General features: G+C 37.0%; 2 protein-coding genes across 2 annotated transcripts; both read right to left on the minus strand.

Annotated features, from left to right (window-relative positions):
- Positions 1-1769: 1769 nt before the first annotated feature.
- LOC115232468 (tetraspanin-9-like) lies at positions 1770-4036 on the minus strand. The gene has a single exon (XM_029802350.2). The coding sequence runs from the start codon at positions 4024-4026 to the stop codon at positions 3289-3291; it is 738 nt and encodes a 245-aa protein (XP_029658210.1). The 5' UTR covers positions 4027-4036; the 3' UTR covers positions 1770-3288.
- Positions 4037-14198: 10162 nt separating this feature from the next.
- Positions 14199-15646, minus strand: LOC115225329 (CD63 antigen-like). Its single transcript, XM_029796281.2, has one exon. The coding sequence runs from the start codon at positions 15644-15646 to the stop codon at positions 14915-14917; it is 732 nt and encodes a 243-aa protein (XP_029652141.1). The 3' UTR covers positions 14199-14914.
- Between the last annotated feature and the right edge of the window lie 1500 nt (positions 15647-17146).

A 17146-nucleotide genomic window follows, 5' to 3' on the forward strand; every position in this document is an offset into this window, starting at 1 on the left:
GAAGGCCTGCAACATCAATATTAGCAACTGGGAAGCAGTTGCCAGCAACCGCGGAGATTGGCGACGTACCGTAAAAGAGGGAACACAAAGGAGTGACAGAGAGGGAGAGAGGAAAAATGGAAAGACAAGAAAAGACGTCAACAAGAAACTATGACATTACAACCACCCAGGCAAAGTCTTAGCTATATTTGCGGCACCTGCCAGAGGGAATGTTTGTCCAGGATAGGACTACACAGCCACAGCAGGAAATGTATTAGGACATGAAATGTAAAAGCCGGACTAGATTATTTTATGCGCAACTTCATTGTCTCGAGACAAAAAGGATGCCAACAACAGTCTACTTGAGTTCCAACAATTAACAATTGTAATTTGAAGTTGAATGGTTAGCAGTAGAAAGGATGGCCAGATTTTCAAAAAAAAAAAAAAAATTGTGCAAAATATTGAGAAAAAGTATTTTTTCACAACACTCGTATCTCTGTGTTAACTTGAGCTACTACAAAAAGCTTCCAAATCTCGTAAAACACACCCTTTCATCAAAAGAAAGGCAGTTTTACAGTATTTCAGGAAAAAAAAAAAACTATGCGATGGATCTGCTATAGCAGAGGCAACTCTGGGCTAAACAAAACAATTCACATTGAAAGATTATCTAAATAATACTAATAAAGTTGGCGGTATATCTTCAAAATTTCATTCCCTGGTGAAACTCCATGTATTTTAAGATTGTTCAGGAAGAATTGTCCCCCTTTGCTAAAGGCTTCAAAATTGTGTTATCCGAGCTTGTTTTCTAGGTTATTTTAAAAAATTAGTGCAAAAAACACTTATGTAGACGAAAGTTTACTGAACCTTGATACCTGTCAAAATCGGCAACAGTTTTCGAATCTATAAGGAACACACTGTGATATAAGAAAATCTTTCACGGGGTAATTTTGGAAGTGTTTATAGGTATTGGAATTTATAATCTAAATACACAAACAGAAATTAGTATAAATTTCAGACTAATGTTTTAGTTATGCTATCAAGATATAAATGTAAAGGAGATTCTAGGTTAGCCTTAATTAAGCAAGGTTTTGTATCAAGCGAGATAGTTAGTATTAAGCTGTATTAATGCATCAAGATATCCAAGAAGACAATAGCTAGACTTAGTTTATTACCTCTCGGAGTCGATAAAAGTAAGTACTAGTGAAACACTGCGTTAGGAATTTAATGGATTGTAACCCCACCCTAAATTATGGTCAGATACCAATACTAGAAAAATATACATAAATAAAATTGCCTTATTTTATAATTGAGACGACTAACTACATTCTTATCCTGGAAAATATCTTAGCAGGTAACTATGAAAAGCAGGTTTATTGACCTGTAAAACAATTTCGTACGCAATGTTGAGAATCTCTGGGTATAGGCAATCAAAGCTGTTTTAATTTACCATCCCAACATAAACGTTCTATAACTCACATTTTGCTGTGCAAATAAACCTCTGCGCAGAAGAGGAATAGGAATACATCGAAGCACCTTGCACTGTCTGACATTTCAAATACAATGTTCAATTTATGTCATCAACTAATCCTACATATCAATATCTGTGCAAATACGAGTCAGGAAATTGCTGTCACACGATATTTGCCTGTACTTAAAGGAGTAAAAAATGCAGTGATACAAAAAAAAAAAAAAAAAAAAAAAAAAAAAAGGTGGACAGAAATGTCTAGCCTATGTTTTTATTACGGTAGACAGGATTTGACCAAGGCTACGGTTTGCATTTTATAATACATAAAATAAAGTTTCAAGTACAATAATGGAAATACGTCCGAATACTGGATGGTAGGCCTGCATTGAAAATATGCAGTACTGTTTGATTTGAGAGGGTTTTAGTACCTATTTAATGAATGTGTAATTCTAGATTACAAAAATTAAGGAATGTTATACCCGCTAATACCTTTATTTGCTATGTATCAGGAAAAATCTGTCCTTTAACACTGTTTAATTTCAATGTATTTCTATACAGTTGATATTTTAACAAAATATAACTCTTTGTCGAATCAGGATTTGTATATTAGCGAGCTTTTTACTGAATGTGTGCGACCTGGAAGCAGAGACTATGCTGAAGCTTCTCCGCGGGTCCTTCAAGGTTGCTAATTTTTCACCGAAATCGCTGCAAACCAACGACGGCGAGAAACATGTATGGAGAGAGTTCCTGAAAACAGACATTCTGAGATTAACTAAATGTTGTGGTTGCTACATGGCCTGGAGTATTGGACTCAACATAGGTGATGGAAGTGGAAAGTACATAGGTGATGGAGAGAGGAATGGAAATGAGCCAGCTCCAAAATGCAGATAGTATTGTAATAGAAAAAGCGGGAAGGCGACAGTACATGTAAACCAAGGACTGAAGCGTTAGTGTCATGCAAATTTAAGCAACTTTCTCTGGACGCTGTCCAAGTTGTGTAGCAGCAGTACCGTTCTAGATTTGGTAGCAATACTTTATTGTAGCAGTCTCGAAGATGGGGAGATGTAGTCAGAAAGTTTTTTCTGAAGAGGAGGACCATTTGAGATGTAGTCTTTGCTTATCATATTAGCACTCACTAAACAAAATCCTGAAAATCAAGATTTGGCTGATAAAATTAGAAATTCATTACATTGCCGACTCAATTGGTTACTTAACATGCTAAGGTCAGAAGAGAGCTACCTAGCCAAGTTGAAATTTAGAGGTTGGTGTAAGATAACATGCAATAATTCAGAATTACATTGGAAATAATCTTGTTAAGATAAGACAAGCGACATGAAGTTAGAAGCATTCCAGAAATAACCATTTATTTATGTAAAAAAAGCTTTTGTTCGCCTGAAATTAGATTGTTAGAACGCGAAGAAAACTCGGTGTAAAGCAACTCCAGGGAGGTCGTGTGCACTTCAGATAATATAATCAAAAGTTCCTTTCACAAGTCATTGAAGATTGAAATTTGCTTTCAAAAACATCGAGTCGTGACACTTTTGGAAAAAAAGTATAACAAATTTGGGCAATTAAAGTTTTCACTGAATCCGTATTATTTCTATGGCATAAAATTGGGAACCACAAATAGAGTCTATAGCGAAGTGAAGTTTTTCTGAAAGCATTGGGAAACAAAAAAAAAAAAAACCATTTTGTGAACGATATAATAGACTCGAACAAAATTTCCGTGCTTACATTTTTTTCTTTAGCAAATAAACCGAAACTGACAATCCAATAACTTATAGTTACAATTTTGTTGAAAATTTAGTTTCTTTAGAGACATTTTTAGTAGTTACGGTTTGTTGCTACTGCCATATTGAACTTTTGAAAGGATTCAGACTGGGTTGATTTGTAAATTCCACGAGATATCTGTCGTAACAACGCGCTAACATAAGCGTCAAAATCTTTAGCAAGACAAAAGCAGCACAAAGGGCGCCGATGACAATTTGGTGTTCGTAGAGCCAGTGAAACAAAGCTTTATCACAGCCTGTCGCATGAACGTTGTTGGCCTCAACAGCATTAGTACCACAGTTATATTTATAAGAGATGCAACAGGAATTTGGTACAGAATTGTTCAAATAAGGCAACCACTCAGTGTAGTTCAAAATACCGCAGCAGTGCAAGTTGTTCTGTATAGTATTCCAAGTGTAAGCCGCAGAAATGCTCTCGTTATATTTCCTCTCCGCCACTTGCATAGTATGCACCACAATTTGGCGTACATAAGACTTTAGGGTAAGACCAACGAGTCCAATTAAAATTTCAGCAATAATAAGAATGACAAGAACGCAAGAATATACTGATAATAAAATGTATCTTTCTTTTACAACGATCACTAGGCCAAAAATCGAAGTCATACATATTAAGAGGCCGAGGGAAATTATTAGTACAGCTGGTACACTTACGCTATCACGGAAAACTTGTGCATACTCATGGAAGGATACTTGCATGAGAGATCCAACTGCAATTAGCACCAACGAAACCACTAGAAAGAATGCGTTCAATAGAATTAATAAATATTTCGCTGAACACGATCCCATCGACATGGCGCCTAGTTTTTTTTTTTTTTGATTTCTATGAACTGTGATTTTTTTAAAAACTCTTTTAAACATATTGGTAGTAATATTTTCTGTTGTTATGTAAATGAGATATGGTTTTTAAATAACTTTTGATAAATTCATCGATGATTTAAATTATCATTCTACAGTTCTTGATGTTTGGTTCGAGCCAGCAAAGACTCGAAACGATTAGTACTATAAAATGGCAATTCGCTGTTTATTATTTGCTGAAGAGACAAAATGGCTAAGAGCATAAAGGCTCCAAATTTGTAAATTGTGTGTCGTTAGTTCGTATTCCACAATAATTGCTGTTTAAAGTTTCAAGTACTTAAAATTAATGTTACCTTTACTTTAAAACGTCAAAAATACCAATTTTGAATCCTTCAAAAAAAAAAAAAAAAAACTCAGTATAAGTCTACCTGTGATTCACTAAAAAAGGATTTTAAAGCGATGCAGAGACACAAGTGATATACATGAAAATAACCCAAACTAGCATTCAGGAGCAAATTTTCATTCCTTTCAAATTTAAAATAAAATACAGAATTAAATTAAAATAGACCTTATGTCTACGAGAAGTCATTAAAAGATCGTTTAAGGCTAAGTTGTAGAACAAAGAAGCCTTGCATTAAATACTTTGTTAATAGTGGAGGGGCAGTACCCCCCCCCCCCATTTCTTTATTACCCACTAGGGGCCACATAGAGGGGACATTACAAACATTGGGGACATGGAACATCACAATTACATAGATATGAATAAAATGAATTTTGAAAATGATATATGAAAGCGGTGCCAACGGCCCCATCCGCTAGGTGGAGGGGCAGTACCGGAAATGCAATGTTGTGACGAACGTCATGTGAAATAATCAGAACAGAAAACTGAACCATGTTTGCAGATCCCGCTATACAAATCTTATCAGGAATATGTTTTATTTCTTTAAAAATTTCTTTTCACTTGTTACAGTTGCTTATATAATAGTGGCAGAGATTGTGAGTTTTATACATTTTGAAAGAACAATAATAGATTAAATGAAGGCGGCGAGCTGGCAGAAATGTTAGCGTGCTGGGTGAAATGCTTAGCAGTATTTCGTCTGTCTTTATGCTCTGAGTTCAAATTCCGCGGAGGTCGATTTTGCCTTTCATCTTTTCGGGGTCGATTAAATAAGTACCAGTTACGCACTGGGGCCGATGTAATCGACTTAATCCCTTTGGCTGTCCTTGTTTGTCCCCTCTATGTTTAGACCCCTGTGGGCAATAAAGAAATTAATAATAGACTAAGTGATGGGAAACAGCATTGAACCAGAACTGAAACCGAATCATTTTCTCTAATCGCCCCAGTTAAGTCTTACTGTCATTACAATCATCATAAAAAATGTCAAGTTTCCAAACTAGCAAGAACCATACAAGAACCATATAAGCAACTGTAACAAGTGAAAAGAATTTTTTTAAGAAATAAAACATATTCCTGATAAGGGAAATATATTCTTGGCAAGCGAAGCCTCAAAGTCAGTTCCAATTCTCAGCTTAATCTTACTTATGTTATTAATGGTTTCAAATTTTGGCTCAACGAAAGAGAAGTCCATTGTATCGATTCCAGGACTTGACCGGTACATACTTTATCAACCCCCAAAAGAATGAAAATCAAAGTCGATCCCGGAGAGATTTGAACTCAGAACAGACGAAATACCATTAAGCATTTTCTCTGGCATGCTAACGATTCGGCCAGATCTCCGCTTTTACTGTAATTTATCTGTAATTTCTTTGCTGACCTTTCTGACGACTGGAATTCTATACTCCAGATTAAGATAATATAGTATTTTACATTCCACAAACCTTTTTTATCTTCATAAATGATTTCGTGGGTGAAATGTAAATACCAGGTTGGTGATTGATGTGAATAAGACCACCATAACCAATAATATGAAAGGGATTCAGGGGAACAAGTATACTGCAGATTAACAAGGATCTTAGGTTCTCGGATCTTAGGTAGAGGGGGGTCTGTACAAAAAATATATTGCAGTTTTCACCTAAAGCCGGTACTACCAGTAAGAAGCCTCCAACTTGTTCTGGGAGGTCTGGGGTGGAAGCACAAACAATGCGGGTTCCGGGATCCTGAAGTAGGTCCTAGAGGCTTGGAAATTAGAATGTCACGCAAGCCCTCACGTGCAAAGAGCAAGAAGTAGTGGAGGAGGCCAAATGCTACGGGCTAGATATAGTCAGTGTCTGCTCTACAAGGTTCTCTATCTCTAGTGCCGTAGATCTGGATGGAGGGTGGAAACTTTGCTATTCAGATGTTGTACCAGCCATGTCTGTATAAGCAGGAGTGAGGATATTCCCCAGCAACGGGCTGTAAGATTCTGTGATAGAATGGATCCCACTAGGTTAGGAGGGTTTGCCTCCTGAAGCTTAGGTTTAATGATGGCCCGCAGTTGCTGTTGCAAATATATACTCCAAACAGCGAGGTTAAATGCAAATCCCTTCTTGACGAGGTCACTGCAGCTTTAGATGTTGTTAAGACCGAGTCATTTGTTTAACGAGATTTCAATGGATATGTTAGCACCGATCACCAGATGTGAAAAGGGGTGACTGGGAGGAATAGCGACCCTGAACTCAATGCAAATGGAGACGCCTTATCAGACTTCTGTGCTGGAAATGGGCTCTCCAGTATGAACGCATTCTTCCGACACAGTGATGTCCATAAGTACACCGAGTATAGGGGTACTTTGAGACAGAGGTCTCTAATAGATTTTGTTATCGTCTCTGATTCTATGCTAAACGTTCGTCTCTAGAAGGGTGGAGCTATCAACTGATCACCACCCAACTGTCCGCAGCCTGAGATTATCTACAGCAGGGAGAATTCGCAAAACTGCTAAGTCCAGTGTGACTAGCTGGATAAAGTGGGAAGCCCTGGAGGATGATGAGATTAGAAGCGAATATGCTGACACTATTGCATCCATATTCAGAGATCTTTCTAAACAAACTGAGAATGCCGAAACGGAGTGTAGACTGTTTTGTTCAGCAGTTTCCTCTTCAGCTGTAAAATGCTGCGGACGAAAGTGGTTCGGTGTGGCTCCAGGTGACAAAAGAACACCCTCGTTTAACTACGGAGTTAAAAGTGCCCTCCAGGAAAAAAAGAAGGCTTACAAAGCTTGGATTGGAAATAAGTCTCTCTTTTTGCGCAGGCGGCACACTGAAGCATGAAAAGTTGAAGCAGGGACAGTAAAAATTTCCAAGGCTAAGTCATAGTAGGACTTTAGGAAGCTGGACTTCGTAAAAATAAGCCCTCTCCCACACCTGCTATTAAGAAACTTGGCTGGGGTCTCTCTACGGAGAAGAGCATCCTTAGGAGGTGGAGAAGGTACTTTGCTCATCCCCTAAATTCGGTCACAATAAAAATATTCTGGTGGACACGAGGTACATCTAGGGGTAAAGTCGAACCTCCAGAGAGGCTGAAGTCAGAGAGGTGATTAAAGAGTTCAAATGTAGAAAGACCATTGCAGAGGATGAAATTCGGCCTAAGATGTTAAAAAATTGAATAGAGAAGGCTGACGCTGGATGACTCGTGTCTGACAAGAGTCTTGGGCCTCTGGAAAAAAATCAAAGTAATGGCAATTCGGAGTGATAATCCCAATTTTTTAAAAAAAGGAGGCAAGAAAGATTGATCTGATTATAGAAGAATCTCCTTGTTGAGCATCCCAGTAAACTCCACAAGAAGTCTGGAAAAGAGAAATAGGGATATTGTCGAGCTTGATGAAGAATAGTATGGCTTCCGTTCTGGACACAACACAACCAACCAGATATTCACAGTACCCCAGGTCTTTGAGAAATCGTGGGAATATTGCCAAGTGGTGTACACTTGCTTTGCACTTGACCACGAACCGTGGGTCATGTTGTGGGACGGTTTGTTGGAGTTTAAGACTAATGGGCAACTTCTGGTTGCCGTGATGTCCGTATACGAATTCCCAGGTGTCTGTAAATTTCAAAAGCTTTCAACATTAGGGTTGGACCTTGGCAAGAGTGCGTATTGTTACCTCTCCTTTTCATAATTCTTATGAACTGGACTGACATGCGCAGCCTTTGTGGAAGTGGTATCCCAATCAATGGTTGTAGGATAGGTCGACTGATATTTGCAGACGACATGGTGCTACTTGGCTCATTAGAAGGTGATCTTCAGCATGCACTGAATGAATTTGCTGCCGAATGCTGCAGGGCAGGGATGAGAATTAATATTACGCATTTCCTTTTTTCTGAAGTTCGTTACTGATTCTCCAGCGACCAGGGAAAATCAAGAGGTCATCCACGGCCAACGAGTTCCATCAGCTGTTTATAGGGATCAAAACAGGGGTAAACGACAACTCATAATACAATAAACCAGTGATACAATAAAATCAACTTCGAAATACAATCCCTTCTATGCAGGAATCCAAGATTTTCAGTCTAACTTGACTTCTAACAAGCAAACCACACATCCTATTTTTCTTTCAGATGCATTTATCCATCTTTAGCTATCCTGTGTACACTTTCTAGTGTAACCCTTCTGTCCAGGTTACACTAATTTCTGTAGCTTTACTCCAAAATGTAGTGCTTTCTCACCATTTATCTCTCCCATCAGCATTTCAGTAATGATGATTTTTCAATCACTCGTGCTCAAATTCTCTCTACCTATATCCCGAAATACTTTTACTGACTCTGCTATGGCCCATACCTTCTCCAATTACCATAAACTATTTAAACTAGGGACTTTCATGTAAGGACCCCTCTTGGTTTCGCATTCCTCGCACAATTAGAATAGCAAACGATCTGGGATATGCACTAGTCTATCCCTAAACGTTTACTATTCTGAATTGTTTTTCTCCCCCCCCCCCAATCTAGTCTTTACCCCGAGATTTCTGTCTCTGCTACAATTAGATCGTCCAATTACTGATTATAGTGGCAACATACTACTTACTAACGCACAACACCCTAACAAAAGTAATGTTATTGCACTTGAAATTAATGAAGAATTCGACTGAGTCTGGTATTTCGAATCAATTAATTCTGCTAGTTTTATATCGACAATTATCAGGAATTCCATTTGTACCTCGCCTCATTAGAGGCCGCTGAACGTTTGACCTAAATCATACTTCTAGACGCGTCTCTTCATTTCTCTTACACAATCAAAACCCGCAACCCCACTAGTGATTTACCACGATAAAATGGCATTTGTATTTGGCTATCACTTCGCACGAACTTGAAAATTCATGCTAAACCTTCGTTCACTCTCGCGTTACTGCTCCATACAATAGTCCCTATGTGCGAAAGCTCCTCAAGCTACTTCAGCACAAGGTGATCCACCCCAGTAGCATACTCAAACAATGCAATTCAAAGTCAGCTCTCATTATTCTCTATGATTCCTCATTGAAAAATAGCTGGGTTTGCGTTGAGTCAGATTTATTGAAAACTTCCTTGTCAATGTCATTCCTCAGCGGTCTTATCTTTAAGAGTTTCGTGGAAGCAACATTTTAATGCATTTGACGAGCAAAGCTTTCCACTGTGTCTGGAATGAGAATTTTTATAATTGACTTGCTCGTTGTCGTTTCAATTCACCTTATTGATCGAGTGTTATCTATTATATTGTACTGTTGTAGCGTGTCAACGTGCCTTCTTTGATAAACATTCTGTAAACTCTGGTGCACCAAGTTACGAAAATGTTTCTCATACTCTTTTTTTTCTGTACATTAACCATCTGCTTATAATCATAATACACTGCTATAATTATAAAACCAATCACTCCTAAACCTTAACGTATGCATCATTCACATCAAACCTTATTTAGACTAAAATTTCTTATCACCAGTATGAGATAAATGTTATTTGTCTAGAAACTGCAGCTGCTGCTTATAGTTTCTTATAGAGCAGCGGTTCTTAACCTATGGGTCGTTTGGGGTTTCTCGGATTGTGTAGGGGCGGGGTCACGGAGGGTTCGGAAGAACGTAATTTATTTCATGTATGTGAAGTATTGCATTGCAGTCTCTCTCCTGTGACTCACATAGCGCCTTGCGTTCCAGAGCAATTACAAGATTTATTATAGGTGTCACACTGGAGAGTCTCAGGGAGTAAGACGATGAAAAAGGTTGAGAACCACAGAGTAAGAGAGAGAGAGAATATTTTAAAGGAGAGAACCGCTTTATGGTTTGTTTTATAACCCTTATGTCGAGATCATTTTTCAAATATTTTCAATATTTCAGGTTTATAAATTTTACCGTTCTTTAAAGACTTTTACTGCAATTAAAGAAATATTTCAGTTGAACATTTGCTTTTACATACTAATGATGTTTTTTTGTTTTTTTTTACAGATTTGCATGTATGCTGCTTAATATCTGTCCCTACAGTTAAATTGTCTTAAGGAAATATTAATATTTAAAAAAATAATCTCTTAAAAATTAAATTAGCTGAGGGAAATCAATGACTATTTCCTTCCCCACCTCATTTCTCTGTGCCAAAAGTGCTTCACAGATGTATAATTTCTTCGAATCAACGTAGTAAGTTCTGAACTGAAGCGGTAACTCTTGAGTTCAGTGCATGCAATGATCTTTTTATTATCAGTGACCATCCACCGAGTTGTGCTCAACTAATTATATTCTTCATAAAACGTTATATTCTTCATAAAACGTTCTTGTTTAATCTATTCATTTGTCAACCAGTTCATTATACGACCAAACATTCACGATTTTCTCGTCCACTATTAACTGTAACAGCCCGAACTGAACACCAAAATTTTGTCATTACTGTTAAACAAATTAAGCTATAAGCACTAGATCTCGTTTTAGACTATTTGATGTTACCAATTTGTTGTGTGAATTAAGTATGAAATTGCATGCGTGCACGAGATTAAAATCGATTAAAACAGTTTTGTTATATTCCCAACTTAATGTTTTGAGTTGACCAAACTATAAAAGTTACTCATGATATAACCGAAAAGTGATGGGAAACAAATTTGTGAGTTTGTAATCAAAATCCAGATTATAAAAGGCTAAGTGGAACCTGAATACATTTCTTCTACAAGCACTAATAAAAAAAATGGAAGGTAGGAGACGATGAAAGTGATTTTAAGTTAACTTTCAGCTCAAGTTTGAACCAAATTCACGCTAAATAAGTCAAACATTTCAATTTTGTTATTAAGCTTATCTTCAGAGAAATTTTTAAAATCCAGTCTGGTACTATGCCTACTGTTAACGAAATCTGATGGTTGGGGACCAAAACAGAGTTCATGAATATAGAGATATTTACGTAGCTAAAAAAGGAATCCTGATAATACGAACTCACCCCCAATGTTTGCAAACTAATTCAGTTCCATTTGGTAAAAAGTATTTCAAATAAATGGAAACCAGTTTTTTCGAAGATTGTTTAGAAAAAAATGGTTTTAAAAATTTGCCATTTCAGAATATCAAGAAACATAATGAAAAGAATTAAGACTATTCTAACGAAATTAAACTCCTGTAAAACGTATTTTAAAATAGTAAACCGACACATACAAACACAAATTTACTGCCCACTCACTGAATGTCGAAGCTATATAGTAGAATGCCTTTTGATTAGATCTGGCAATAGAAATTTTTACCGATAATCTGCAGATATCCAGAAACCAAATGTGTTTGTGTGTAGAAAGTTTCATTTGATCAAGTGCAAGTTTCCGAAATAAAATGTCAAATGGGAGTGGCAAAGAATGTTAAGTTTGCGTTTCAGATTTATATGAATCTGTTCAGAAAATGCAGGATATCCTTATACATACATTTTGATAAAGATTTTTTTTTTGTACATACGGTTTTATTTCTGATATCTCAAACGAATCACTGCTTAAATATCTTCGCAATCGTCCTATATGTAAATATTGTCTGATCAAGAGGTATTTGAGCTGGTGACTTAATTTGACTCAGTTATTGTCACCGCTAACGATCAGATTCTAAATAATAAAAAGTGAGAAGCGTGACAATCAGTATTGATATGTGTCCCCCACTTACGTATATCTTTTGTTTAAACAGAACTATACTGCAGTAGACACCCTGAGAGAAAGTGCAAAATGCATTCTTGTTTACCGTAAATCCTCGAGTATAATCCGCATTTTATTCCCAAAATGTAAAGGCCAAAATCCTTAGTGCGTACTATATACGAGGTTAAAAATTAAAAATATTTTCTAAGCAATGTCCGAGTTTCTATTTGCTGTCTGGCTATGTTTATTCAGACGCATTTTATGATGTCGGGCGCGAAAATACCTTAGGCTAAGCCTGAAAGCAATGAAGTCATAAAAGGATCATCCATAACTTGCAGTAAGCAACATTTATTAAACGTTATTACTGTTATTTATTTTCTGCAAACAAAATGCACAAAAAAGTTACGTTTGCATTGTTATACGTACAATAATAATAAAGGACGTTACTGTATACATTTTTACAAACCAAGGACGTTATATAGACCTCTTTGACTCAAGTTAGAGAAGGGGTGCGTATTATATAGAAGGTGTAGGTTGGGCGGACTATACTAGAGGATTTACGGTATATCGCTAGTGGAGGATATAGAGCCTGCTAGCGATATAAACACGAGTGCATTTTGCAGTTTCTCTCATGGTGTCTACTACAGTATAGCTTGTTCTAACAGAACATCCACGTGCAAGTGGGAATAAATATTTCCTCCATCAAGTACGAGAAATACTTTGGATTCTTTAAAGATGTTCTTTGCGAGGTTCCATCTACTGCTGCAAATTGAAGACTTTCAAGTCACTTTATATGTATGGAATTCACTAAACTAATAATCCATTTAAAGTTACTAGCTTCTTCCAGATACTTCCTTTTGCTCAATTTGCTTTTTTTATGGCAATAAGGGCGTAGATGCAATGCAACAATTATTCCAGTTATGCTATAGATATTTTCCATATCTCGGCTACTGTTCTCATCCTGTTATCCAAACAAATCCATCTAAATCGTTAGAGAGTTTAACACGTCTAAAACTGTTGGCAAATATACCCAACAATTTATAAAAGTCTAGAAATTACATGAAACTGGTAAACTTTCGGAAGATTGTGTCATTCAGGCAAAAACCGACTCAGATGCATAGTGAAATTTGAGCTGGTACAAATCCTTTATTGAAGCCAAAATTATTACCGTTAGAAAAGTATTACGTTTCAAGTGTGCTCATGGCGGTAAAGCTAATTTTTTCGATTTTACAGACTGGAAAGTGAATAGAAATTTTACGAAATATCAAATTAGTCACGTGGAATTGAATTTAGACAGCCGAGCATGTGGGGACTTTCCTAAGTACTAGTCGATAGCTGTCACAATAAGCATACTCAATTTGAGAGAAAAAAAAAAAAAAAATTTTCTAGCACAGTCGAGAAAGTAATCTAGTCGAGCAGGAACATTTGCCATACAAACCATTGTGGACATTAATTCATACGTTAAAGCGAATCAAAATTTTTATAAAGCGATTCACAAGATATTCATTTATATTTTAGGCGTGTCACTTCAACTATTAATCTTTTCCACGAAAAGCTTCAATTAACATGTATATGTAAACTTATGCAATTGTTAGAGTTAAAAATCTGAATTACAAAAGGTATATGCATAGTTTTGCCAACAAATTTTCATAAATACTATAAAGCCAAAATTACGCCAGACGCTTCTTGAAGGAGGGGACTAAATAGTTCCTAATATTTAGCTAATCAAAGAATTTAGTCTTATACGTTCGCACAAATTCCACAATTAAGTGTTCCAAGCATGATCCTCTTACATTTGGAACTACATTTTTTTTTTCCAAGATGGTAGGGTTGCAGTTCAGTGATTTTGACTGGCTTTTTAAAGTTGAATGGCAGCATAAGAGGGGATCAGTTACGTTATTCCTCAAAGGAATCATCGATAAGCAAAATAAGTTAGACGAACATGGATGAAATAAATTTTAAACTTAGAGTTCTTTATTAAAAGAAACTAAATACAAAATGAAAAAATTAAATGAATTGGCAAAAGAGTAAAAATTGTAATCAACACCTTTGAGACGGAGATAATTGAAATTTGCCAACTTAAATTGGGTCCGTCGCATATCGTTTAGGCTCAGGTTAACAGACTGAACAAAGCATATAATTAGAGTATGATTAGAGACTTTTCAGCCGTGACTGTTTTAATGCTGATTTGAGAGACATTTGGTTGCTATGTTTCCGGTTCACAACGATAAATTTCAATAAATAACAAAAATAATATTTCCAGAAATGACAAGACACTTGTAAACTTTCCGTCGATTCTGAAACTCCGGCTGAGTACAACAACCAATTAAGTTTCGATTAGGTACAGATCCATTATTGAATGCAAAGAATCATGTAATGCAGTAATATAAATTACATTTAAGTTTCCAATAGCAGTGACGCTATTAGTAGTTTTTTCAATTATACCGGTTAAAGCAAATAAAAAATGAGTCACAACAGAAATCAAATTTATACGGTAAATTCAGCACGAGTATGTATGCTCCTTCCGCCATAATAAGAACAGAAAAGACAATTTCAACGAAGATAAAGGACAGCTGGCAGATTTTTATCGTGGTTAAAGTGATCCTCGAACAGGATGAAATAGTTGCCATTGCGGAAATAGGTTATACAAATAAATCATTGTGGGCGTTCGTCGTCACAACAGTACGATGCTTCAAGGTTCGTTCACATTTTAAAGCAAATTGAAATGTCCAAAGTGAATTCCATTGCCCAGTTTCATTCTAAGATAAATTATTCATATTAGTAAAAAGCGAAATGAAACGGCCTCACATAAACCTGTCATTTTCGTTGGAGCAGTATTTTAAAAATAGAAGCGAGTAACAAAATAAAGCAGTTATAGGAAGGAGTTGTAGGTATTTCAAATACACCACTTTACAGTTTATTGTATTCTTCCAGCTTTTGAATTAAATATATAGGTATTGCTATCAAGAAGAGATGTAGAAAATTAGATAAGAGACTGTATATGGAAATTCCAAGTTGGTAAGTGTTGGTAGAACTAACGTAATTTCCCAGACAGCCGTCATTGTTATAATTGCTTTGGGCGACAGCTTGGAGTCCGCAGCCTGGAGATTTATAAATGCAACACGAATCTGGGAGATTGTGGTCACCCAAAATTCTGAACCATTCAGTCGACGAATAAATACCACAACAATTCATTGCGCGTTGTGTCGTGTTCCATGCAATTTGCGAAGTGGGATTCTTGAGATAATTCATTTGAGCAGCTTTCATTCGCTTGTTAATTTCACCGTGTACGTAACCCTTCGCTCCGATACCGACCATACCAGTCAAAATTTGCACAATTGCTAGTATTAACACAAAATATGTCATAATAGTTAAGCACTTAGTGCTATTTAGTAATAACGATCCGATGGCAAACAGTGCAAGAAGGAAGTAGAGGGTTCCCGAACACAGTAGAAGAATAGAAAAAAGCTGGAAATGGCCACCAAATATATTTATAGGTCCACCGTATTCCATCTGTATTACGACTCCAAAGGAAATTGTGAAGACGGCACCGCATAACAACACACAACTAAGAACTCCAAAACAACATCTCATTCCATTTACTGTCCATTGTTTCACCGTTTCAGCAGGGATAGTAGCCATTTTTGTTTCATTACTTATTTCTGTGGAAGATAACAATTATTTATAAGTGTTTCAGCAGCGTATCTTTGTTTAGTTTGCCAGGAAATAATTTAAATATGAAAAGAATATCTGGCGTGGTATTGAAAAGATGTAAATAAGCTGAAATCTTGGTATTAGTCTATATTGAAGAGAAATTTCTTTATTAGGCATAAAGCCCCAACACAAAGTGGACGCTACAAGGACAGACAAGACCACAGTGGGATAAAAAACATAAACGAATGTAAATGAGATGAAATTATATAAAAGATGAAAATGGTCGCTGGGCCCCACTCCCATGCGGTACCATTTGAACAGTTATATACATTATCTACAATTGTTCTTCGATATTTTTCTCCATTATTTTAAACATAACCTAAAACACTTTACTCTTTCTTTTTTTTTTCTACAATTTAACATACTTATATTCTTTTTAATAATACTTCATCAAGGGTTCAATGTCTATTAGATCCACTACTGGTGGCAATTCTTTGATTTCCACCCTCACTCCTGGTGGGTCAATCCTATCTCCACACATTTCTTCCAGTTTCTTGTAATTTTCTTTTTCGATAACTATCTCCTTCATATCCTCTGCATATATGTATGATGGTACTTTCACTCTTACTATTTGATTAAACTCGGCTATCTTCTTCTCTGTTTCTACATTCTTTGGGTACGTCACGTAATACCATGCTCCATTAGTCTAATATATTGAAGAGGGCAATAAAGATACATTGCAGTAAAAATCGCTTGAATTTAACTTGTAAAACTTTATGCATACTCGGATTCTATAAGTATATTCCATTTTTATTTTTTAAATATAATACTCCGTTGTTTTAATCAGCATACTATCCCATGTGTGCTCGCATTTGCTTTTTGTACTGGTGTTTGTGTAATGCTTGAATGTTTTGTGCTGTTCGGCAGCGGTTTTTGTAGTTGTGCTTTGTTTCTGCTTTCTCTTCTCGCGGAGGAGGGATGGCTTGGTGGAGGCACGTCTGTGGAAGACTGTAACTGTTCAGACTTGTTCTCGGCGGAGGAGGAGTTGCTGGCGGCTCTCCGGAGGATGGACGGTTGACTAAGCATAGAGAGGGGGAATTTCTGCCGACGTGGCGGAGTGTCAAGGGAGGGAAGTGGATATTAGGGAGTTTGGAGGGCATAGAGATTTAGTGAGTCGGGATGGCTTTGAGATGGAGCTGTCACCCTCGCAAGAGACAAGAGGCAGCGTTAGGGAGATGACGGTAATGTGCTGACCTGTTCGATAGGCTAGGGTAGAATTGATATTGTGGCTGCGGAACGGGAGCCGATCTGGAAAGATATCGTGTACCTCGCGGGAGGTTCGCTGTTTGGAGTGGGAGGTGAGGTTCGAGGACGCGGTGTCTGCGGGAAAGCAGGCGGTGACATCTATCAGGGGTGGGGGTGGTGCTTTTTGCACACTTACAGAGGACTGAGAGCGGCATGAGTGGATGTTGAGGGAGTCCCGCCGGA

Source organism: Octopus sinensis, linkage group LG2 (assembly GCF_006345805.1).
Source record: "Octopus sinensis linkage group LG2, ASM634580v1, whole genome shotgun sequence".
In the NCBI taxonomy this organism is placed as follows: Eukaryota; Metazoa; Mollusca; class Cephalopoda; order Octopoda; family Octopodidae; genus Octopus; species Octopus sinensis.